A 27,645-nucleotide genomic window follows, 5' to 3' on the forward strand; every position below is an offset into this window, starting at 1 on the left:
AATAACGAAATGTATTAAATAGTAATATGCACTCACATGATAAAGGACATAAATCAGCATGCAAAAATACTAGGATCAGATCTTTGCACCATCCAAGATGGCTGCCAACCAATCGTACATGCGTGGTAGTGTGTGTGCGTGACTCCGCCCTACATTTTTCATCATAAATGACGTCATCAGGGGCACCAATACCATTATATTTACCTGTTTAAAGTTTTTTTTTCTACATTTCTTCAATTGCTTTCTGGTTTCTGGCCTAGGTAAAAATGACATCATACATCCCAGGGTTCTTCATCGGAGGACGGTCTTTCTCAGCTAAGCGCACACTACTGACTACATGCCTGAGCTAAGGGCAGATGGATTCCAGGAAGTAAATGCTTCATGAATCATCTGTCCTTACTCTAGATGGCTGTGGCTAGAAATGCTAGGTGGGTGTTTTTCAAAATGATTTCTCAAAAAAAAAAAAAAAGAATGGAGACATGGATAGATGAGTAAATTTGCTTTGAATATTAGGTTAAGGACATTGCAACAATATAAAATTATGGACAACGTAACAGGAGTAGCTGTAATAGCAACACAAAAGGTGGGAGAAACACCCAAATCTCCCAGGTAGACATGAACAGATTTAGAAATGTAAGGCTGCAGCTCGCAATTCAGCAGAGACTTGATGATTGGATTTCTTCAATTGCTTCCTGGTTTCTGGCCTAGGCCAAAATGATATCATACATCCAAGGAGACTTCATGTGGAGGAGGGGCTTTCTCAGCTAAGAACACCTCCCTGCCTGCACACCTGAACTAAGGGCAGATGGATTCCAGGAAGTAAATGCTGCATGAATCATTAGCCCTTACTCATGATGGCTGCAGTTAGAAATACTAGGAGGTATTTTTTAAACTGATTTCTTCACAACATAAAACATGGAGACATGAATGGATGGGTGAGTTTGCATTGAATATTAAGGTTCAATTCACACTTGTATGACTCCAAAGTTGTAGAACTTTGGAGTCCAACTTTGACGCAACTTTGATGCAACTTGGGATGGGTACAACTTGGATATGACTTTGGCTTAAAGTGGTAGTAAACCGCAGCTTAGGAAAAAAAATAATTCCCTGCAAGGTAATGTCATAATAGTATGTACTAGTATGGATCGTATACTAGCTCATTATGAAGGATGTACCTTAAAAAGAAGGCCTCCAGCAGCAGTCACTGCGGTAGAGGCTTCCATCTTCACTCGGTCTTCCTTCTGGGTTCACGAGCTCCGGCCGTCTACCCGGTCAAGCCGCGATGACGTCACTCCAACGCTGCATGCAGGAGTCCTGGGCCACGACACAGTGCTCTGAAGGAACGGCACGGATATGCAGCTCTTTCAGAACGCATGCCCAGGCTCTTAACCTCCCTAGCGGTATGATTATATCCATATTTCTGTGCTCAAAGTGGTACATTTTTTTGCATGGAAATCTGTATTTTTTTATGGTAGGCTGTAATTTTTAGGAATAACTCACTGAAATCTGTCCGAACAAGAGTCTAGTAAACATCCCGGGTATGTTGAAATTTGAAACACAAAATCATAAATTATAATTTAATAAATAATCATAAAAAATAATGATATAATAATAATAATAAATTTAACTCAATAATATAATCAAACCAAAAACACTGAAATGTGAAATATAGCGCCAAGTTCGCACATCGCTGAGCAAAGTCGCAGAATCGTTTTCAGTGTCTGATGAGGAATTTCCCCCACGAATCATTATCACTCAATTCTGCAAGTGGTTCTGATTTACTATCGCTGTTCTCTAGCCGGTCTAAAACCGCTTTTGACCTAAAGGGACGCTTTTTGGACGCCATGGACTTTTCTAAGTTTCCAGGCAGAAAGAACAGTAAAAATGCAGGCAGGGCGCCGGACAAAGCACTCCGGACAAAATGTATGTGAAATGGTTTGATACAGGAATGTTATACTATGTGATTTTAGTGTATTGAGTGAATGTCACTTTTTGTGATTTTCAAATTTCCCGCCGTTCCGTCCCCCTTACGTCCCGAGCTCACAGGGAACGGAACCCAGAAGACAGATGCCGGCATCGGCCGGAGGAGATGGCCGGGGACGCTGCAGGAGGGACATCGCGGGAGCGCAGGACAAGGTAAGTGAAACAGGGATCCCGGAGCAACCCTGCAGGGTATTCCCGAGTGTAGCTCAGGGTTACCGCTTTTGATGCTAAAACTTTACCCCGAGCTACACTCGGGAATACCGCCAGGGGGGTTAACATGAAATGACAACACAACCACGATGCTCATTTGAAGCGTGTTTCTGAAACGCATGGCAAAGTGTGCATTTTCTGTGCAGATTACCATGCATTCGGAAACACACAGATGTGAATGGAGCCTCATTGTCCTTGTGTAAACAAACCAATTTGGTTTTGGGGCGGAACCCAGAAGACAGATGCCGGACTCCGCCGGAGGACATTGCCGGGGACACTGCAGGAAGGACATCACGGGAGCGCAGGACAAGGTAAGAGAAGAAGAGATCCCGGAGCAACGCTGCAGTGTATTCCCGAGTGTAGCTCGGGGTTACCGCTTGTGGTGCTGAAACTTTACCCCGAGCTACACTCGGGAATACCGCCAGGGAGGTTAACAAGTGTGAATATCTCCTAAACAGTGCATAGTTAGGAGATATTCATTTTACCTACAGCTTTATTATAAACTTACCTGTAGGTAAAAGTACAAGATAAGAGTTTACTACCACATTAAATTAATGATAATGGACAACGGTTGCATGTATAACATTCAAATGTAACTTTCATACGACAACTTTTGATGGTTTACATTGCAGTCTATGGCACTCAAGTTGCATGAAAGTCATACCAAAGTAGTGCATGAACTACTTTGAAGTTGCTGCAACTTTAACTGTAACATTTATCACTGAAAAAAAATGAGGTACGACTTGTTATGCAACTTTAGTGTCCAAAGTCGTATGACAAGTTGCACAGGTGTAAATGAAACCTAAAACTAAATTTAGACCCCATTCTCACTCATGACATCAAAGTTACATGACAAGTTGTACCCAGGGGTGGACTGACCATTTAGAAACTCGGGCACTGCCCGAGGGCCCGGGGTCAGTAGGGGGCCCCTTGAGATGCCCCTTATACCTTTTTCATAGGCTTTTTTGAGTTTGAGCAAGGACACAGGGGCCCCATGATCCCCTATTGTCCGGGGGCCCCATGAGTTGTCAGTCCGCCCCTGGTTGTACCCCATGTTTTCCAATGATAACCGTTCATATCTGTGCGACTTAAAGTTGTAGTGACTTCAAAGTAGTTCATGCACTATTTAGATCTAACTTTCATGCAACTTCAGGGCCATAGACTGTCATAGTAACGCTCAAAAGTTGCATGAAAGTCCTCCCTGAATGTTTTACATGCAACAATGGTGCAACAATGAGTCTGACTTTGCAGAGGGACAAGTCACATCCAAGTCGCACCCGTCCAAAGTTGCATCAAAGTTGAACTCCAAAGTCACACAACTTTGGAGTCCAACATGTATAAATGGGCAGCACAGTGGCTAAATGGTTAGCACTTCCGCCTGGCAGTACTAGGGTTGTTGGTTCAAATCCCCACCACGGCACCACCTGCCTGGAGTTTGCATGTTCTCCCTGTGCCTGCATGGGTTTCCTCCAGGTACTCCAGTTTCCTCCCACCCTCCAAAGACATGCTGGTAGGTGAATTGGTTCCTGTCTAAATTGTCCCTAGTATGTGTATGTATGAATGTGAGATAGGGACCTTAGATTGTACGCCCCTTGAGGGTTAGGGACTGATGTGAATGTACAATATATGTGTAAAGCGCTGCGTAAATTGACGGCGCTATATAAGTACCTGAAATAAATAAATATAGCAGAATAAATAGAGTTTTCAGTTTGTGGTGCTCAGATACAGTTTAATTCCACTGTAATATTCATATATTAAACTTTAGACAGGTGAATTCATTCCTTCATTTCCCTTAGGATTTTACGATGGAACATTCCTGCACCTGGGCTTCTACTTTATGATAAAACTAATACAAGAAACTCCATTCGGGGATGAAGAGCAGATCTGGGGGCTCAAGAAGAAAGCTCTTTCTTTTCTATAAGAAGAATCATAGCAGAAGAAAAAGCCTCTAAATGTGGTCACTGAATACAAGAAATATTTTTTGCACAAAAGCAGGAAGTGGCAAGTCCTACCCAGATGATATTTTTGTTCTCTATTGTATTGCAGTGTGCAGACCACCAACAGTCATTAATCACCGAGCCATTACCCGGACCTCACCTGCTTGCTGCCAGGAGACCATCCCTTCATGACTTCTTTCATTGCCATATGGAAGGCCTGTGTAGCTTTTTTTGTAATATCTGATCATGTTGTTGGTAAGTTAAATGTTTTACCTACGCTCTAACATATTTTAGATTTAGTCCAGTGGTCTCCAAACTGCAGCCTGAAGCCTGGATGCAGTCCTTTGCTTGTTTTTATCCGACCTTTGGGACATTAATGGGCAAGTGTCAGCAACAGTGGCATATATTTCCTGCCAATGACAGTGACATCAATGATGGGGCACTATTACTCCCACTGACACCAATGATGGGGCACTATTCCTCCCACTGACACCAATGATGGGGCACTATTCCTCCCACTGATACCAATGATGGGGCACTATTACTCCCACTGACACCAATGATGGGGCACTATTACTCCCACTGACACCAATGATGGGGCACTATTACTCCCACTGACACCAATGATGGGGCACTATTACTCCCACTGACACCAATGATGGGGCACTATTACTCCCACTGACACCAATGATGGGGCACTATTACTCCCACTGACACCAATGATGGGGCACTATTCCTCCCACTGACACCAATGATGGGGCACTATTCCTCCCACTGATACCAATGATGGGGCATTATTCCTCCCACTGACACCAATGATGGGGCACTATTCCTCCCACTGACACCAATGATGGGGCACTATTCCTCCCACTGACACCAATGATGGGGCACTATTCCTCCCACTGATACCAATGATGGGGCACTATTCCTCCCACTGACACCAATGATGGGGCACTATTCCTCCCACTGATACCAATGATGGGGCACTATTCCTCCCACTGACACCAATGATGGGGCACTATTCCTCCCACTGATACCAATGATGGGGCACTATTCCTCCCACTGACACCAATGATGGGGCACTATTCCTCCCACTGATACCAATGATGGGGCACTATTCCTCCCACTGACACCAATGATGGGGCACTATTCCTCCCACTGATACCAATGATGGGGCACTATTCCTCCCACTGACACCAATGATGGGGCACTATTCCTCCCACTGATACCAATGATGTGGCACTATTCCTCCCACTGACACCAATGATGGGGCACTATTCCTTCTGAAAGCGTTAATAGTTCACTCACTTTTGCTTTGTGCCTAATAACTGGTTTATTTTACATACAAGATGTTCCCTTGGGATTGAAATGCTGTTTTCTATGCACACACTTTTTTTCTGGGAAATTGCAGAAGTTACTACTCTGTTGCATTTTTGTTATGACTAGCCATAGAGTAGTTTACTGAAATCTCTTTACTGTATTCTGATTGGTGCTTTATGGAAACCGCTTGAAATACGCAGTGTTATCATTTATTACTTAAGGCCTGATCAATAATAAAGAAGTTGAATTCTGCATCACAAATCTAGGTATTTGTGTCGCATTGTTCCCAAAGTACATTGAACTGTATGTTTGTTGTATGGAGAAGAGGGCCCTAAATTGATATTCCTAACACCTCCCACACACACTAATGGTGGGACAGTATTTCTCCTACTGACAACAATGATGGGGCACTATTCCTCCAAATGACACCAATGATGGGACACTGTTTCCAGACTGGCACCAATGACGGGGCACTCTTCCTCCCATTGATACCAATGATGGGCCACTATTATTCCCTCTTATGCCAATGATGGGGCACCATTCCTCTCACTGACACCAAAGATGGGGTACTATTCCTCCAACTATTCCCCGACTGGCACCAATGATGGGGCACTATTCCTCCCATTGGTACCAACGATGGGACACTATTATTCTCTCTTATAACAATGATGGGGCACTATTCCTCCCACTGACACCAAAGATGGGGTACTATTCCTCCAACTGATACCAACGATGGGACACTATTCCGCGACTGGCACCGATGATGGAAAGGAGAAATGTCACCAGCACACCTAGGTTCACCAATATGGGTCCAAAAGTTTTAATGAAAGATCACATAGTTACAGCAAGGCAACATTTTGGAGTCTCGCAGGACCCCTTCAGCAGGCATGTGTCACATGTGATCGTTCATTAAAACTTTTGGACCCATACTGGTGATCCTCGGTGTGCTGGTGACATTCTCCCTTGCTGATTCTGTTCGGTTCAAGCTGACAGTCGCTGCAGCACCCATTAATACACACAGTTATTTTTAACGCAGGAAGATGTGCGTTTGGATTGTACACTGGCACCAATGATGGGGCACTATTCCTCCCACTGATACCAATGATGGGGCACTATTCCTCCCACTGATACCAACGATGGGGTACTATTCCTCCAACTGATATTAACTATGAGACACTATTCTCTGACTGGCACCAATGATGGAAGGGAGAATGTCACCAGCACACCGAGGATCACCAATATGGGTCCACAGGTTTTAATGAACGATCACATAGTTACAGCAAGGCAACATTTTGGAGTCTCGCAAGACCCCTTCAGCAGGCATGTGTCACATGTGATCGTTCATTAAAACTTTTGGACCCATACTGGTGATCCTCAGTGTGCTGGTGACATTCTCCTTTGCTGATTCTGTTCAGTTCAAGCCGACAGTCGCTGCAGCACCCATGTGCGTTTGGATTGTACACTGGCACCAATGATGGGGCACTATTCCTCCCACTGATACCAATGATGGGGCACTATTCCTCCCACTGATACCAATGATGGGGCACTATTCCTCCCACTGATACCAATGATGGGGCACTATTCCTCCCACTGACACCAATGATGGGGCACTATTCCTCCCACTGATACCAATGATGGGCCGCTATTATCCCATCTTATACCAATGAGAGGCCATTGTTTATGATACTGATGCCGGGACATTTTCTTCTTTCACTAGACACAAGTCCCACCTCCCCTTCCCCCTTTCCTAAGGTCTGAAGGACAGTATACTGGACCTTTGTTTATAAAGATTGGAGATCCCTAATTTAGTCAATCAACAGTTATTCCTAAGTGCTAATAGTTTCACTTCAGCAGAATGACTCATTGGGATTGATTTACTAAAACTGAAGAGCGCAAACTCTAGTGCAGCTGTTCATGGTGGCCAATCACCTTCTAACTTCAGCTTGTTCAATTAAGCTTTGTCAATCACATCTGGAAGCTGATTGGTTTCTATGGGGAGCTACACCAGATTTAGCACTCTCGGGTTCTAGTAAATCAATCCCTTCTTGTCTTGTACATTCTATTTAATGGTTCAGGCCACCCAACAGTGATTGCTCCAACAGCAGGAACTCTACAACTTTTTGTCCTACTCTTCCTGCCTACCTGTGAGATTTGGGTGATTTCTCCAACCTTTTTTTTAATACTACAGCTACTCCTGTTGCGTTCTCCATGATTTATAAAATATAAATATTTTGGCACAAATGGTGGGAGACACACCGCAAATGTGCTGACCCATGAACTCAGAACAGAGATCTCATTTACAAAATCCCTGAGAGATAGAAGACATTTTTAGGAAGTATATCTCTCCAACATCCAACACAAAAGTAAGAAATAACATTATACCAAAGCACCCAAATCCCCCCCAAATTTGTTAGTCTGTCACACCCCCATGTACGCACACATATGTACACACACATATGAATGTAAATGCACCCATTGGGGGTGCCTATGTATCAAAACATTGCTTGCAGTACACGATACATACTGCCGAGTACTAGGGTTTCCACCTCATCCCTTTAAAACCGAACACATATGAATTGCACAGGTTCTGTGGCTGATTAAGGTGGTCATTGAACTCACTTAGTGCCTTATCTGCAATAAATTATCCTCAGATCCTGCATAATTAGGAAAAAAAGGGGGAATTAAATATACGGCCCCCCTATTCCTATGAGACTGTGACAGGGGCAAGTTTCAAGTCTCCCCAATGTATATATAAAGTGGAGAAACTTCCAGGAGGTCAGCAGGTTTTTAGTCCCCCCTTTGTGGTAAGAGGTTGAAGAAAAGTTAAAATTTCAAGCCCCCCACTATTAATAAAATGGGGAAGTCTCTAGAAAATTGGGAGTTTTAAGCCCCCACTGCACCTAGGGTTTGTGGGGAAAACCTGGAAGGCAAACAAGCCAATCAAAGGAGGACTAGGAGAGATGAGAGGGCTATCAAAAGGGGAGTTCCAATCATAGGGGAGCAGATACCTAGGAGGCATCTCTGTGGTGCTCCCCTCCCACCCGCCCCTTTTTTTGTAACGACCAATTATTATTGGTGAGGTCACCTTTATTTAAAGGAAGACGAGTCAGTGCGTCTATTGAGTTATAGTGAGATTGGATCAATATTTAGGTATGGTTAATAAGTTGTTTTAATACATACAGCTTTAGTCGTAGTGATTAAGCTGTGGTTGTGTAGTGATACTTTAAGAAATTTTTTTTTAAATATTCATATTGCTTTAAGCACATCCTGACCACCCTATAGCAGATATACTGGCAGGGGTGCACAAAATCACATATATACATGTGATTTTGTATTTTCAGGTAGGGGGCTTGCGTGCCCTACCCACACCGCCATTCGCGGCCAGGGCTGTCAATCACCGGGTCCCACCCGGTGATTACCCGCCGGCACCCACTGATTACCGAGGATCTCTGACGGGGAGGAGGGCTGCTTTGTTTACTAACAGTCCTCCCTATAGGCTCAGGCACACTGCTCTGGATGGCTGTGCACAGCACAACCACCCAGAGCAGTGTGCTTACAGTGAAGCACACAGACACGGCCCCCCAGTAAAACACTCCCATCACACAGTTAACCCTTTGATCGTCCCTCATGTTAACCCCTTCCTGCCCAGTGCCATTAGTACAGTGTCAGTGCTTTTTTTTAGCACTGATCACTGTATTGGTGTCACTGGGGATGTCAGTGACACCAAGTCAATTCCTCCCAGTGTCAGAATGCTCACCACAGTCCCGCTATAAGTCGCTGATTGCTGCCATTACTAGTAAATAAAAAGTTCAGTATATATACCACTGGACAGCACAGTGGCTTAGTGGTTCTGCCTTGCAGTAATTGGGTCATGGGTTCAATTCCCAACCACGGTGACTCCTGCATGGAGTTTGCATGTTCTCCCTGTGTTTGTGTGGGTTTCCTTCCACACGCCAAAGACATGCTGGTAGGTTAATTGGCTCCTGTCTAAATTGTCCTAGTTTCATCCCTGGCCATGCAGGATCTCCTGCATGGTAGGATTTGGGGGAAGACCTGGCAACCTACCCTGTAAAATAATTGCTAAGAGAATTCATGGAAGAAGTCACTTGCAAGTGACAGTCCGTGCAATCGCCAAGGGTCGGATACGACTGAATGGATAGATAGACATATACCACCATTTGTAATGCTATAACTTTCATGTAAACCAATTCATTTACATGTATTGGGCTTTTGTTTTCGCAAAGACATGTAGCAGAATACATTTTGGCCTAAATTTATGATGAAATTTGTTTTTTTTTATTTTTTTACTGGACATTTTTAATAGCAAAAAGTCAAAAATATAGTTTTTTCTCAAAATTGTCGGCCTTTTTTTTCATAGTGCAAAAAATAAAAAACATACAGGCGAACAAATACCATTGCATGAAAGCTCAATTCGTGGGAAAAAATAGCTGAAAAAATTCATTTGGGTGCAGCGTTGCATGACCGTGCAATTGTCAGTTAAAGTAACGCAGCGCTGTAATGAAAAAAGTGGCCTGGTCAGGAAGGGGGGGGGGGGATATGGTTAATATGTACAAATAAAGAGTTATTAAAAATATATACATATATACCAATAATAAAACAGCCGTGGCCAAGTTATTACCCAAAGTAAAAGTTGTATGTCTTTTATTGGTTGAAGGGAAAAAGCATACTGCCTACAGTCCCATAATATGTGTTTGGTGTTAAAGAGATGAGGTGGCAACACCGGCCCTGCAGGGACTTTTCAAATCATCACCAATGGAAAATATAGGGTACGAAAATTTGTCATCATTTTGCGGGCGAGTGCAAATTTAAAGCTCAACATATTTGGCATGTACAGTCAGGTCCATAAATCCATAAATATTGGGACAAGTGGGAGGCACATATGCAAACTGTTGTAATTCCTACACCGTTCACCTGATTTGGATGTAAATACCTTCAAATTAAAGCTGACAGTCTGCAGTTAAAGCGCATATTGTTTGTTTCATTTCAAATCCATGGTGGTGGTGTATAGAGCCAAAAATGTTAGAATTGTGTCGATGTCCCAATATTTATGGACCTGACTGTATTTATTTACCAAAAAAAAGAGGATAATATATTACATTTGTGTTCCCTAAAGTTTTATTTTGCACTTAAAATAACATTGTGCAAATAGGGCATGGCTTAAAGAATTTGAACAACCACAGTTTTATTCTCCAGGGTCTCTGTTTCAGGAAAATATAACATGTTTAGGGGTTCTACCTAATCTAAAATTATTTTTTAACCTGTTCAAAAAAAACACATAAATGGCTTTGACAGTGAAAGGGTTAAAAAATTTGCTCTTCTGTACTGAACAAGGCCATTGCCCACTTGGGCAAATGTGTGATTGCATTCTCTTGTTAAATCATTTATCGTTGTTATTTCATACAACCATCATATTTCATTGCGTATTATAATAGGGTAGGTATAGTATATACTGCTTGTACACATTGGTAATAATATACAGCACAGGATACAACATGTAAACTTGGTACAATTTACAATCTAACAGGGAGCCATGAATCATGCTCACGATGGAGAAGGACCAGCCATTTATATAATTTAAATTTTACTATAATTACTATAATTTTTTAAAATATAATTTTACTATAATACTCCAAAGACATGCTGGTAGGTTAATAGGCTCCTGTCTAGTATGTGTATGTATGAATGTAAGTTAGGGACCTTAGATTGTACACCCCTTGAGGGTTATGAACTGATGTGAATGTACAATATACAGTTGCAAGAAAAAGTATGTGAACCCCTTGGGATTACGTGGAGTTTTGCATGAATTGGGCATAAAATGTGCTTTGAACGTCATCTAATTCACAACAATAAAAGAACACAGTCTGCTGAACATAATACTACACAAACATTAGATGTTGCCATGGTTTAATTGCACATAACATGTAAACATTCACAGTGCAGGGAGGAAAAAGTATGTGAGGCCCTAACTTAATGACTTCTCCCAGAGATAATTGGAGCCAGGAGTGAGCCAACCTTGACTCCAATCAGTGTGATGATATTGGATGTGTTGCTGACAGCTGTCCTGCCCTTAAAAAACACACACCTGTTTTGGGTTTACTGGTTTCAAGAAGCACTGTCTGATGTGAACCATGCCTCGCAGAAAAGAGCTCTCAGAAGACCTACGATCAAGAATTGTTGACTTGCATGAAGCTGGAAAGGGTTACAAAAGTATCTCCAAAAGCCTTGATGTTCATGTGTCCACGGTAAGACAGACTGTCTACAAATGGAGAAAGTTTAGCACTGTTGCTACTCTCCCTAGGCGTGGTCATCCTGTAAAAATGACTGCAAGAGCACAACGCAGAATGCTGCATGAGGTAAAGAAGAATCCCAGAGTGTCAGCTAAAGAGCTACAGAAATCTCTGGCACATGCTAACATTTTTGTTGACACATCTACAATAAGGAAAACATTAAACAAGAATGGAGTTCATGGGAGGACACCACGGAGGAAGCCATTGCTGTCCAAAAAGAACATTGCAGCACGTTTGAAGTTTGCAAAAGAGCAACTGGATGTTCCACAGCACTACTGGCAAAATATACTGTGGACAGATGAAACCAAGATTGAGTTGTTTGGGAAGAACACACAACACTATGTGTGCAGAAAAAAAGGCCCAGCACACCAACATCAAAACCTCATCCCCACTGTAAAAAATGGCGGAGGGAGCATCATGGTTTGGGGCTGCTTTGCTGCCTCAGGGCCTGGACGGATTGTTGTCATTGATGGGAAAATGAATTCCAGAGTTTATAAAGACATTTTGCAGGAAAACGTACGACCATCTGTCCGCCAACTGAAGCTCCGCAGAGGATGGGTGATGCAGCAGGACAATGACCCAAAGCATACAAGTAATTCAACAAAACAATGGCTGCAACAGCACAGAATACGCCTTCTGGAGTGGCCCAGTCAGAGTCCTGACCTCAACCCTATTGAAATGCTGTGGCATGACCTTAAGAGAGCGATTCACACCAGACATCCCAAGAATATTGCTACACTGAAACAGTTTTGTGAAGAGGAGTGGTCCAAAATGACTCCAGATCGTGGTGCAGGTCTGATCTGCAACTACAGGAAACGTTTGGTTGAGGTTATTGCTGCCAAAGGAGGGTCAAGCAGTTATTAAGTCCAAAGGTTCACTTACTTTTTCCTCCCTACACTGTGAATGTTTACATGTTATGTGCAATTAAACCATGGCAACATCTAATGTTTGTGTAGTATTATGTTCAGCAGACTGTGTTCTTCTATTGTTGTGACTTAGATGACGTTCAGAGCACATTTTATGCCCAATTCATGTAAAACTCCACGTAATCCCAAGGGGTTCACATACTTTTTCTTGCAACTGTATATATATATATATATATATATACGTAAAGCGCTGCGTAAATGAACGCGCCATATAAGTAACTGAAATAAATAACTAATAATAAATAATTACAGTTATATCTTGTTATATGACTAATAATTTTTAATGTGTAATTCAAATTTTCTTATATCTACTTATAATAATATCTCTTAATTCTTGAATCATGGTACTACTATAAATTCTAGACACTGCTATGGTCAGCATTGTGGCTTAGTAGTTAGCACTTCAGCCTAGCAGTGCTAGGGGTGCCGCTTTGAATCTCAACCACAGCACTAAACGCATGGAGTTTGCATGTTCTGCCTGTATGGGTTTCCTCTCATGCTTCATAGATATGCTGGTACCTTGGTTTACGAATTTAATGCGTTATGCGGGACTTTTCTGTATTGCGAGAAATTTGTAAACCAAAACGTGGTTTCCCATAGGAATGCATTAAAAACCAATTCATCCGTTCTGGAGGTCAGAAAAAAAAAAGCCTTTTATCTGATCAAAATTAAAAAAAATCTTAAATACTGTACAGGGACATGATTAAAAATTAATTCGTAAATGCATTGAAAAACGTTTTTTTTTTCCAAATTTTCAGTTGTTTATCAAAAAAAAAAAAACACAGAGGTGATTAAATACCAAAAAAAGATCTGTCCATCTCCAAAAAAATTATAAAAATTTCAAATGGGTACAGTGTTGCATGACCGCGCAATTGTCATTCAAAGTGCGGCAGCGCTGAAAGCTGTAAATTGGCCTGAACAGGAAGGGGGTGAAAGTGCCCGGTAGGCAAGTGGATAAAGGCATAGTACTGTACAGGGACATGATTAAAAAAAAATACTAAATGCATTGAAAACCAATTAATCCGTTCCGGAGGTCAGAAGAAAGTAAAAAAAAAGTCTTATCTCTTTATAAAGTGCACTTTAAAGGCATAAATACTGTGCAGGAACATGATTACAAATTAATTCGTAAATGAATTGAAAACTAATTAATCCGTTCCAGAGGTCAGAAAAAAGTAAAAAGAAACTTTTCTGTTTAAAACTCTTTATGAAGTGCACTTTAAAGGCATAGTACTGTACAGGGACATGATTAAAAAAAAATTGTAAATGCACTGAAAACCAATTATTCCGTTCATATTGTGAAAAAAAATTGTAAATTGAGGCATTATTTTCAATGGATTTTCATTCGTAAACCTAAAATTACGTTAATCAAGGCGTTTGTAAACCGAGGTACGCCTGTATTTGTTTTGGCTCCTGTCTAAAATGTCTCTAGTATATAAATGTGAGTTAGGGACCTTAGATTGTACGCTCCTTGAAGGCAGGGCCTGATGTGAATGTACAATATATATGTAAAGCTCTGTGTATATTGACGGCGCTATATTAGTACTTGAACTAATAAAAATGCATGTTCATATATGTGCTTTTTGCAATCTGGTACATTTTAAAAAGTTTCACATAATTTAGAAAAAAGAGCTGACATTACAAGTAAAAAGTGTGTATGTGGAGGGGTTACGGGGCTTGCTCATCTACCCCCCTTTTCTTGCCTGCAGGACTGTATGCTCTGATAAGGGTGTGTTAGTGATTTTGGGGGGGAGCCACACTTTTTTTTGGGTTAAGGGGTTCCCCTTAAAATCCATGACGGTTATATCATAACTGTCATATCACAAATAATTTTCTTATTTTCTTATAATATCTACTTATGATTATATATGTGACTTTTTGAATCATGGTACTGCTATATATTCTAAAAAATGCTATCGGCAGCATAGTGGCTTAGTGGTTAGAACTTCTGCCTAGCAACACAGTGGTCATTGGTTCAAATCCCACCCATGGTACCATGTTCTCAGAGTTTGCATGTTCTCTCTGTTCCTGTGTGGGTTTCCAATGACATGTTGATAGGTTAATTGGCACTAGTATGAATGTGAGCTCCTTGAGGGTAGGGATGAGCTCATAGAGGTGTATAATTTCTTCTTGCCCTAAGTGAAAACCTGCAATGGACATCCTGCAAGTTTGCACATGGTTCAAAAAAGCCATGCCATGGGCATCCCTCCTCCCTGCTTTGCAGAAGGCTCTGGCAAACATAGCCAGCAGCACGGTGCCTCCTCCTCTGCAGACATGGTCGGTGGCGTGAATAAATATGCGCAATTGAGACCTCCGTTCAGTGTTTTTGAGTTTGGTGTCACTTGCCTCCAGCTGCTGTGTTTAGCCAAGGAACTGGACTTTTGTTCTTATGTCTCTGGAGCATGCGAATGTCCTTCCGCAAATGTGATGATGCAATTCCTGTCTGGGAGCTGATCCTGAGACCATTTGTGTGCGATAACTAATTTTTATGCACGATCATGGCTCCCACCTATGCAAATAGATTTTCTTTTATGTGCAATATATTTTTTATGAAAACTATTTGACTTTAGTTCCTCAGATTGCAACTAGTGAATTAAAAAAAACAAAGGCCCAGGTTAGTTAAATACTCTACCTATCCACCAGCTGAATTCAATTTTCCCTGGAAAAGGTGTTTAAGGTTTTTTGGTGTTTTTTTTTTTTGGGGGGGGGGGTGGTATTTAACACTTTGCATATGTGCATAATATACTGTTTATTTTGTAGATTTGTATGAATGTTAACCACTTCCCCTTCCTGACCAGGCCATTTATTGCGTTATGACGCTGCGTCACTTTAACTGACAGTTGTGCGGTCATGCAACGCTGCTCCCAAATGAAATTTACATCCTTTTTTTCCCACGAATTAAGCTTTCTTTTGGTGGTATTTGATCACCTGTTCATCTTTTATTTTTTGCGCTATAAAAAAAAAGCGGACAATTTTGAGAAAAAAAAAACAAAATTTTTTACTTTTTGTTATTAAACATGTCCAGTAAAAAAATTTAAAAATCAAATTTCAGTATAAATTTAGGCCAAAATGTAATCTGCTACATGTTTTTACTAAAAAAAAAATCCCAATACGTGTAAATTAATTGCTTGATAAATAAATAATGCAGCGCAGAAAATTCATAAAGTGACTGATGGATCAAGTGTGAACGCTAAATTGCGCTAAAGTGATCACAATATAAATCAAGTGTACCGTCATGAACTGAAGTAATAAATAGCGACTTATAAAACCATTGTGACTTCAGTGCATAATTACTGAAATTATTGACATATAAATAAAATATAGAAAAAACATATAACAGTCTAATTTTTCCGTGAAATCCGTGCACGTGACTTCCGTGATAAGGATCAGTAGTGGGATGGCACTCACCAGAAGCGCAATATTATTGCGCATGTGTATAAATTATCCTCTGTGGTCACCTGGGTTCAGGTAAGGAACAGGAATCATCTGGCACACAGACCGCATACAAGGCATAACTCCAGACCTCACTCACAGGACTCTCTCAGTATACAGGAACAGATCCTCAATACTTCTTCACTACTGGATAAAATAGCTCAAAACAGGATGTTTCCACCTTAAAAGGCTCGTTAAACACAATCCACAAAACAATAAAGTGCTGATTGTGTAGTATTTATTGGTATGAAAAGGATGAAGCCACAGACAGCTGTCAGCACAAACTTACAGGGACAAAGATGGCTGCCGGCCTTCCATGTGGCCTCTGCGGCGTGACGTCAACACGGCAAGGCTCATCGCTGAGGCGTTTCGTGCACATGCACGTTGTTAAAGGGATCTGCCTTCTGCTGATGTCTTAAGCCTTATATAGCCCTGTACGCATGCCTGAACGGGCGCCATTTTAGCCTTGAGAGCGTGTGCGATTGGGCGCCATTACAAAGCAGACCAGCATCTCACATCAATATTGCGGTCGACGAGTCCTCATTATCAAACAAACAGATTACCTAAATATAATTTTAAATATACTGAAAGTAGGTCTTGGGTTATCATCTATATCAAAATGATCATAGAGAAGGACAAAAAATGGGATTTATGTGACAAAAGTCCGCACAGCTGACGGTCGCCATTTTGTCATGGCCCTGAGGGACTAAAACTGTCAGCGGAGCTTGGCACGCAAATTACAAAGCATTTTCAAACATTCAAATATAAAATACATTTCTTCAGAACTCAGGATGTTTTTTATAAAATCTTGGAAAAATTGACAAAACGGATAGACGTAATTGTCCATTTGTTATGGTCCTAGTGGACTACAAATGACAGCAATGCATAAAACATTCTTAAAAATTTTTAATTTAAGATAACTGTGTCCTTCTTAATAATTATCACAAGTAAAAAGATATGAGAGAAGATTATATATAATATAATCTATGGCCTAAAATCACAATAAAAAAGAGTCTTTAATATAAACAAAATTGAAAAAATGTATAGGTCCCTGCAATATTGGGTGGTCAGCCGTTACAAATTGTGGCTATATAAATTAAAATTAAAAACACAAATTCTTATATAATAGTACCAAATAAATATAGGAATATTAAAATTACATATACATATAGATCCAAAAAAATTGATAAACACTAAGAATATTACTCTAAAACAGGGGTGTCCAAACTTTTTTCAAAGAGGGCCAGATTGGATGAAGTGAACATGGTGGAGGGCCGAACATTTTTCCGAACATTCTTTGAACCATTACAATTAAATGCAAATAAATTATTTTATGCCAAGTTAATTGCAAACGACATACTTTTCATTTCATAACATTAAGATCAACTGACAGCTGAGTTTTCACAATGTATTGAAAATAAATTAAAAAAAAACTTACCTGCACTAATGTGAAGGGTGAAAAAGGTAGCTGGAGCTGAAGTCTCTGCTCGGCAGCCGGGAGGGGAAGAGAAACACACTTCACGCTGGAAGCCCGGCCCTGATGTCACCGCTCTCTGTCGCTCCCAGCGCGGCGCAGTCACGCATGCGCACTGCTCTCAAGCAGAAGACTGTCTGCCACAGAAGGGAGGGCCGTGCGACAGCCGCATTTACACAGACCAGGGAGAACGCGCCGCAGTCAGGCATGCGCACTGCCCTCTGCTCTCAAGCAGAAGACTGTCTGCCATAGAAGGGAGGGCCGTGGGAGGGCCACATTACACAGAGCAGGGAGGGCTGTTGGAGGGCCGTAAATGGCCCGCGGGCCGGACTTTGGACATGCCTGCTCTAAAATGTGAAATAAGAATAAACTATCCTGAAGGCATTGATAAAATATCTTATTAAAATGAAATTAATAATAATATACCACAACTCTTTAAAACATGGGGTTAAAATGCGTTATCTCTGTGGTATGGGGAATAGCTACATACGATACAATAGTATCAAAGGGTCAATAACCTATGTGCATTTATAGATGTAATATTACCAGATAAATTAAAAATCCATGAGACCATCAAAATGCATCTCACGTATCAAAACAGGATAAAAAACGATGCATGTGAATCATGCATGTAACCGAAAATCAACTATTGTCTATAAAGCAGTTAATGTCTATGTCTATATTCAGTTCATTTGGTGACAGGGTTTGCATTTCATAGACACTGCCTGTCGTTTATGACCCCCCCTTCAATGTTGTCTAATGAGATCTATGCCTATGAATTTCAACTGTGTGGGGTCTCTTTGGTGACAATACCTAAAATGATTTGAAAGGAAATGCTTTTTTAACCCTCTTTTAATATTGTAGACATGCTCCCTCAGTCTGCCTCTTAATTTTCTAGTCGTTCTACCAACGTATTGCTTCTTACACGAACACTCTAGTAAATAAACCACATGTGTACTGTTGCAAGTAATAAGGGACTCTACATTATATGATTTCCCTGTCACATTGGATTTGAATTCATTAATCATTTTTTTTGCGTATGCCGTTATATTTGCATATCATGCATTTATTGCAGGGATAGAACCCTTTAATTCCAAAAGAGAAAGAAACGTTGGTGGGTGGATCTATGATATTAGGCGCTATCCGATGTCTAAGGAATGGGACTCTACGGAAGGTAACTACTGGTTGGTCTGTTAGGCTATTACCCAAAATGGGGTCATTTTTAAGGACTGCCCAGTTTCTTTTAAGGATTTTAGTCACATCCTTATGATGCACTGAGAAGTTAGTAAGAAATGGACAGAATCGTGTAGCTTTGTCTCTGCTCTTAGAAGAAAATAGCTCCAATCTGTTCCAACTCAGCAACCTCCTTTATATTTTGGTTCAATAATGTCACATCATAGGCTTTCTCTATAAATCTATCCTTTAGTATCTCAGCCTGTGAATAAAAATCATTCAGGCTGTCACAGTTCCTCCGAATATGTAAAAATTGCCCATTCGGTATATTCTTTAACCATGATGGCTGGTGACAGCTATCAGTGGGTATGTAGCTATTCCTATCCGTGCTCTTAAAAAATGTTTTATTAACAATTCTAGTGCCATCATTAATTAAAATAAGATCTAAAAAATTTATTTCCCCATAGTCATATTGATATGTCAATTTGATGTTAAGATCATTAAAATTAAGAGTGTTAAAAAAATTGATTAAAGAGAATTCGCTGCCTTGCCATAAAAGGAAAATATCGTCAATGTATCGGCGATAGAAAATCAATTCTGGCCACTCTCTAGAGTAAATCAAATCCTCCTCCCACCTAGATATGAACAAATTCGCAAGGCTGGGAGCAAATTTCGCTCCCATAGCAGCTCCTGTAATCTGTAAATAAAAATTGTTGTCGGACCAGAAGTAGTTATGTTGCATAGCATAGTTCAACAATTCTAAAATATAATATAATATATAAAAAGTGAGCGCTCCTATGTTAGTGACTAAAACACTAAAGGTAATCGCAGAAAAACGTATAAAGTGACCAAATAAATAAAGTGCAGCGCTAAGATAAATAAAAATGTTAAAATATTCTCCAAGATATATATGAATAAAAGTGAAGGGGTAAATAGTTCATAGGTTGTAATTATGATGATCCACTTCTATAATGCGCATATAATCAATATCCACCAGAATCTCTATGGTAGACGGAGTGGGTGAGCTTCCATCTATGGGTAGGTCATCCTGCCTTGGAAGATATATGGTAAAGCTGCTAGGTCCAGAGGTCCCCTTAAGGTTGGATGGGTGCTCAGCCTGGATACAGGGCTCCCTCCCTCTGGTGGATGTGGATCACATTACAGGTATCTTGCGAGCTAATTAGTGGGGCAATGTCACCGGCCGATTTTCGCGGTTCCTCCTCATTTCTTTTATCGGTCATGCTGGAAAATTTACGAAAAACTGATGATTTTCGTAATCATTGGTGGCAACACAACGACCGATGTTTCCTTTTTCCGTCCGAGAAATTCGGCCGATAAACGAACCGTCTATGGCCTGCAGGGCCCTTCTAACCCTATTGTAAAGCACCATAAATACCGTTTCCTTTTACACAAGTAAATAAATGTACCCAATAATATTATTCTTTCGAACGGAAATTCGGCCGATAAATGAACCGTCTATGGCCTGCATTACAGTCTAAAAGGGATCACAACTTAACTTATACAGTGTACAGCTGGGAACAATATGAGGCTAATATTACCCACCCCACCAATCTGCCAAGTGCAAGATTCTCAAAAACAAAACGGTATAAAAAAAAAACAAAACACCACAACATAGCACCAACGCCCCCCCGTTCCCACACACATACATTCCTGATTATGGTAAGCAGGAAGCTGCATTGCGGTCTACAGGATTAAGCAAGCTATATCAAAGTTAGGAGTTGTAGAAGAATTGACATTTGTTAGTAACAACAAAGGTTAGCAGATGCTCACAAACCATAAATGCATGGTCAGACTGAAAAATGCACAAAATTGAAGCCATGCCCACAAAAACCCACTTTTGAGAGACAAATGCAACAAACACACACATCAAACATGGGATGTCATCATGCACAATATCCCTCTGTGCAAAAAAAAAAAGCCACCAAGGACTGACAGCAAATAATCCAGCCTCCTCTCCTTTTAGATTGTAAGCTCCCAGGATCAGGGCCTCCTATCCCTCTTGTATTGAACTGTATTTTTGCTGTATTGTCTCCTGTTATATTGTAAAGCGCTGAGTGTGCTGCCACACAGCTTTACTGTTTAGCAGTTGTTATTTACATGTTATGTTATAATGTTATTTGGTATCATCCACACACCCCTGCTGTTTCTGACTAGTTGGTTGCTTCCACCTTCATTTCCTGTTGTAACACCATTTTAGTTTAGTGGTTATCAAGATGCTGTAGAGTGAGGAGGCTATGTGACAGCACTGGAAATTTACCTATGAAAACACCTTTATGTTCATACCTTTGTTACCTTGAAGCATAAAGAAGCATTGGAAAATACCTCTGAAGTTGTTATTCATTGAGTAAACTATCTGTTAAGGCGATCATTCAACTTGCTGCACACATTCTGACAGACTGGGTCTAAACGAATCTCGCCACAAGTACAACCGATGCCAAGACAGAACAGTAAATTTCCAAGTAAATCTCCATGAGAATTCATCACACAGCCATCTCTGCAGCTTCAGAACTGTGAGTAACCATTCTCCTGTATGAAGAACAGTAATCTTGTCTGTGCACTGAGTGAAGCATCCAGTGTGAGCCAGGCTGCTGCTCTAGCTGCCTCATTGATACAAATATTCAGCACCCCAGCTCAGCCTGCTTGCAAATAAAAGCAACTACCTACAGAACTGAGCTTCTGCAGATTTCCAACAAGACATTAAAACTACAGCACTTGTCATTATGTCTGTCAGAGATCCCACTGATGAGTCACCTGCATGTAATCAAGATAAAACAGACACCATGCTGCATTCTGCCCGTCCTGTTAGAGCCCCTCATCCATCTTTGAAGGCAAGGGAGGCTTATGATGCAAGTAAGGAAGAGACATACAGTAACCTGACTGCATTATGGGAGAAAACTTTAAGTTGTATAACAGCCAGTAATGAAACTAGCAACAATTCTGAGCAATTGAACACTGCCCTCTCAAGGGTTAAGAAGGCATTTGAGAATTATAAAAGACTTTCTGAAAAGTACTCTTCCCTTTTGTCACATTCCAATGTAGAGGAAGCTTCATTAGAATTAAAGAACTTTATTGCTACTGACAAGCAGAGACATATCACTTATATTGAAGCAAAGACACAGATAGAGGGTAGATTAGCACAACTACATGAAACTACATCCTGTATATCTGCTTCTTCCAGACACTCAGGAAAATCAAATAGATCTGCCCGCTCATATCATAAATCATCTTCTAAGTCATTGCGGTCCTGCTCTGTAAGGTCAACATTGAGCGACCAAATACTCAAAGCTCGCCAAAAGGTTGCAGTAGCCCAGGTTCAAGCCACCTGTTCTGAAAGAGAAGCAGCCTTCAAGGCAGAAGCTAAATGCAAGGAAGCAGAAGCTAAATGCAAGGAAGCAGCCTTCGAAGCAGAAGCTAAATGCAAGGTAGCAGCCTTCGAAGCAGAAGCTAAAAGCAAGGAAGCAGCCTTCAAGGCAGAAGCTAAACGAATACAAGCAGAATCAGAGGCCCAGCTAGAAATCCTTCAGAAGAATAGAGAAAAGGAAGTAGCCTTAGCAGAATTATCCGTTTGGAACAAGCCCTTTTAGAAGAAGAAGGAGCATATTGTCCCAGCTTGGCTGCTTGTCAAGACCCTGTTGAAAGGACCCTACAGTTTGTCTTAACCCAGAACCACGATGATACAGTTCCACCTACAGTTGGAGATTCTTCCCATAATCATCCAGCAAGTCAATCAGAAGGCAACATGTCATCAAAGCAAGCTGACCAACCAGACGCACCTTCCAACAGAGACACTCCACAACTACCGTGTGCCACAAAATTAAGTGTACCAACCTATCCAGCTCATGTGCCACCACAACCATATGTGAACAGAGATTACAAGGGCACAACAGAAGACTACAGAGTGAACTCTATACCTCCTGTAATACAGTTAACTTCAACCTCAAACGCACAGAGATCTTCAGACACCAGACCCTTACCTGGATTGAACCCATCTGCAATACCTTTCTCTCCACCTATCAGCCATCATCAGATACCAACCATGATTCAAGATGGTGCACCATCAGTATCACCTGTGGATGTAAAAACTGAAAGGGTTGATATTGCAGAGTTCAGCAAGTACATGATTCGGCGAGAGTTAATTACTACTGGACTGTCTAGATTCGACGATCACCCAGAGAACTATAGGAGTTGGAGATCTACATTTAAGGCGGTAACCAAGAACTTGGACATTGAACCTCAAGCAGAACTTGACTTACTAATAAGGTGGTTGGGGCGTCAATCTTCAGAACAAGTAAAGAGACTTAAATCCGTCTACATTTATAACTTTGAAGCAGGCCTCAACGCTGCCTGGGAACGTCTGGAACAAGACTATGGGAGCCCTGAAGTCATTGAATCTGCCTTATTCCAGAGACTAAAAGACTTTCCTAAGATTTCTGTTAAGGACAATCATAGGCTTAGAGAGTTAGGTGACCTCCTTCATGAACTTGAAATTGCTAAGTCAGATCCTAGTTTGCCAGCTCTCAGCTATTTAGACACTGCTCAGGGCGTAAATCCTATTGTAGCAAAGTTGCCTAGTCATCTCCAGGGAAAGTGGACTAGCGTAGGATCAAGGTATAAATATGAACACCATGTTTCTTTTCCCCCCTTTTCCTATTTTGCAGAGTTCGTCAGGAAGATCGCAAGAACCAAGAATGACCCAAGCTTCCTATATCCAGATACAACCATCTTTCCTTCAACTACTTCAAAGGGTATTGCCACCAACAGTAAATTCAGGGACTTAAGGCATCCTATTGCCGTGAGGAAGACCGCTATCACATCCAACGTCTTGTCTACAGGCACTAAATTACAAGATACCAAGGCAAGCAATCTTGATCAACAGTGTCCCATTCATAATGCGCCACATTCTCTCTCCAAATGTCGTGCATTTAAGGACAAGCCTATTGAAGAACGCAAGACATTTCTCAAAGAACATAATATCTGTTTCAAGTGTTGTGCATCTTCTGATCATTTTGCTAGAGACTGTAAGATCGCCATCAGATGTTCCCTGTGCAACAGTGCGAGGCATGTGGACGCACTCCATGCAGACCTGTTCAAAAGGAAACCTTCACCCGGCAGCAACCCCAAGACCACCTCAGATGATGGCGGGGAGAGAACTGAGCAACATGCCAACCCCGTAACCACAAGATGTACAGAGGTGTGTGGAGAAGGGCTTCATAGCAAGTCTTGCAGCAAGATATGTCTTGTAAGGGTTTTTCCTGAAGGATGTCCACAAAATGCCATAAAAATGTATGCCATACTCGACGATCAGAGCAATCACTCGTTGGCAAGTACAGAATTCTTCGACTTATTCAACATTCGTGGAGAGGCCTGGTCCTATACCCTGCAGACATGCGCAGGAAGGGTCAATACTTCTGGAAGAAGAGCCCATGGCTTCATAGTAGCATCAGAATATGAGAACATAGAGTTTCCTCTTCCTACTCTAATCGAATGTGATCAATTACCGAACAACAGAGAAGAGATCCCCACACCTGAGGTTGCACGTCATCACCCTCATTTGAGCCACATTGCTAAATGCATTCCTACACTTAGCAAGGATGCGAAGATCTTGATTCTTCTAGGGAGAGACATTCCTAGAGTTCATAAAATAAGAGAGTTATGTAACGGTCCAGATGATGCTCCTTATGCCCAGAAACTTGATCTTGGATGGGTGATAATAGGAGAAGTTTGTTTAGATCGATCTCACAAGCTCTTGGATGTAGCTTCTTACAAAACTAATGTGGAGGGATCATACACCTATCGATCGATGAAATGTCCATTGCACTATTATGTGAAGGAAAGACTTGATTTCAATCCTGAAGTTCCATATCAAGCACTCCAAGGCATTACTTGCAAGCTCACTTCTCACAAGGATCTTGGTGATGCAGTGTACCAGACTACTTGTGATGACAACAAGATTGCTCCTTCGGTCGAAGACAAGGAGTTCATCAAGATTATGAATGAAGAGTTCTTCAAGGACAACTCCAACAGTTGGGTAGCTCCATTACCCTTTCGTGTACCAAGGCTTACTCTCCCTAACAATCGAGAACAAGCTTTAGCCAGATTTGCTGCACTTAAGAGAACTCTACGCAACAAACCTGAGATGCAAGATCACTTTCTAGCATTCATGCAGAAGATTCTAGATAGCCATCATGCCGAGCCAGCACCAGACCTTGTAGAAGGCGAAGAATGCTGGTACCTTCCATCCTTTGGAGTCTACCATCCTCGTAAACCGGAGCAAATCAGAATCGTCTTCGACTCAAGCGCTCAGTTCAAGGGAACTTCTTTAAACAACGTTCTTCTAACAGGTCCAAATCTAACAAACAACCTTGTAGGAGTGTTGATACGGTTCAGGAAGGAACCCATTGCCGTGACAGCTGACATCCAACAGATGTTCCACTGTTTCGTAGTCAAAGAAGACCACAGAAATTATCTCAGATTCTTGTGGCACCGCAACAATGACATTAATGATCAGGTGATAGATTATCGCATGAGAGTCCATGTCTTTGGCAATAGTCCATCTCCTGCCGTGGCAATTTATGGACTGAGAAGAACAGCACAGGAAGGTGAAAAGGAATTTGGATTTGCCACCAGGCAATTCATTGAGAGAGATTTCTATGTAGATGATGGTCTGAAATCCTTCCCAACACCTGAAGAAGCCATCAATCTGATAAAAGGAACTCAACAGCTACTGTTGACTGCTAACTTAAGGCTTCATAAGATCGCATCTAATAGCAGTGAAGTAATGAAGGCTTTTAATCCAGAAGATCATGCTAAAGATTTGAAGGATTTGGATTTGGGAGTAGATGCCCTACCCACGCAAAGGAGTCTCGGTCTTCTCTGGAATGTAACTTCAGATGCATTCACCTTTCAGGTCTCTGACACCAAGAAGCCATTCACCAGACGAGGAATCCTGTCAACTGTCAATAGCCTTTACGATCCCCTAGGCTTCGTGACTCCAGTTACCATCCAAGGGAGATCCATACTTCGTCAGCTTACTGAGAGAGTGACAGATTGGGATGCCCCTCTGCCAGCAGACCTACTACCTAAATGGGAAAAATGGAGAGACTCCTTGAAAGTACTGGAAGAACTTAATATCCAACGCTGCTATTCACCTACTTCAACTTCAAGAAGTCAGAGGAAAGAGATTCATATCTTTTGTGATGCGTCCACTGAGGCTATAGCGGCTGTGGCTTATCTCAAGATCATAGATCCCTCCGGGAGATCCCATGTTTCTTCTAGGAAGAGCCAAGTTAGCTCCAAAACCGGCTCACACTATTCCAAGATTAGAATTGTGTGGAGCAACCCTAGCTGTTGAAGTTGCAGAATTCCTGCAAAACGAAATGGACACTGAAATTGATCAGGTTAAGTACTACACTGACAGCAAGGTCGTACTTGGCTACATATGCAACAGTGTAAGAAGGTTCTATGTATATGTGGCTAACAGGGTAGAACGAATAAGGAAAATCAGTAGACCTGAACAATGGAACTATGTCCCGACTGGTTTGAATCCTGCTGACAGTGCCATGAGGTCAGTGCCAGCAGTCGTCCTCACGCAAACCATTTGGTTTACAGGACCCAAGTTTTTAACAGACCAGTCTTCTACAAACTCAGAAGAAGATATCGATTTCTACCTGGTGGATCCAGACACTGATCAAGAAATCCGCCCTGAAGTTATAACATTGAGTTCTAACATCTGCTCAAGAAGAAACTTGGAGGTAAGACGTTTTGAACGTTTCTCTTCTTGGAAAAGATTGGTGAAGACTATAGCAAGACTGAGTCATATTGCACAGATTTTCCGCAAGTCCAACCAGACATCATCTTGTCATGGATGGCACACCTGCAAGGAGTCACCCAATCCGTTAGAGTATGAGAAGGCAGAGTTATTCATCATACGTCGTGTGCAAGAAGAAGTCTTTGCAGAAGAGATTAAGTGTTTGAGAGGCAATAGACCAGTCTCAAAGGGTAGCCCACTATTCAAACTGAACCCAATAATCGACAATGAAGGTATGCTTAGAGTTGGGGGACGACTGAATAAGTCAAGCCTGCTAAGAAGGGAACAGAACCCTTTGATAGTACCAAGAAACCACCATTTGGCAACCTTGATTATCCGGCATTACCATGAGAGAGTCAGACATCAAGGAAGACACTATACCGAAGGTGCCATCAGAGTTGCAGGGTTCTGGATAATTGGAGTGAAAAGACAAATAGCCACGATTATTTATAACTGTGTCAAATGTCAGAAGTTAAGAGGTAGACAGCAGTGTCAACAGATGGCTGACCTACCTGCAGACAGACTGAGTGAAGATGCACCCTTTGCATATGTTGGGATTGATGTGTTTGGACCATGGATAGTAACGGCTAGAAGAACTCGTGGTGGTGAAGTCAACAGCAAAAGATGGGCTGTAATGTTCACTTGCTTAAGTGTAAGAGCTGTACATATCGAAGTGATTGAGTCAATGGACACTTCAAGTTTTATCAACGCTCTAAGGAGATTTATTGCTCTAAGAGGTCCTGTGAAGTTGTTGAGATCAGATTGTGGAACTAATTTCATTGGTGCTTGCAGAGAGTTACAGATAGACTAACAACAAGTTGGAAATTATTTGAGTGATCAAGGCTGCGTATGGAAATTCAACCCACCACACTCTTCGCACATGGGCGGAGCATGGGAACGCATGATTGGGATGGCAAGGCGCATACTGGACTCAATGTTGCTTGACGTGAGTTCTTCACGCCTTACTCATGAGGTGCTCACCACATTCCTTGCTGAGGTTGCAGCAGTAATCAACTCAAGACCATTGACTGCCGTATCTACAGACCCAGAATTTCCG

General features: G+C 41.5%; 1 protein-coding gene across 1 annotated transcript in view; it reads left to right on the forward strand.

Moving 5' to 3' along the window:
- Positions 1-4,284: 4,284 nt before the first annotated feature.
- The window catches only part of LOC149450465 (cell surface glycoprotein CD200 receptor 1-A-like), a 69,819-nt gene continuing 46,458 nt past the window's right edge, over positions 4,285-27,645 (forward strand). The window contains exon 1 of the mRNA XM_089691875.1: positions 4,285-4,385. Coding sequence (XP_089548001.1) covers positions 4,319-4,385 — 67 coding nt within the window. The 5' untranslated portion in view covers positions 4,285-4,318. The remainder of the gene's footprint in view (positions 4,386-27,645) is intronic.

This window comes from Staurois parvus, unplaced genomic scaffold (assembly GCF_062004578.1).
Source record: "Staurois parvus isolate SC_StPar_1 unplaced genomic scaffold, SC_StPar_1.0 ptg000574l, whole genome shotgun sequence".
NCBI classification, from domain to species: domain Eukaryota; kingdom Metazoa; phylum Chordata; class Amphibia; order Anura; family Ranidae; genus Staurois; species Staurois parvus.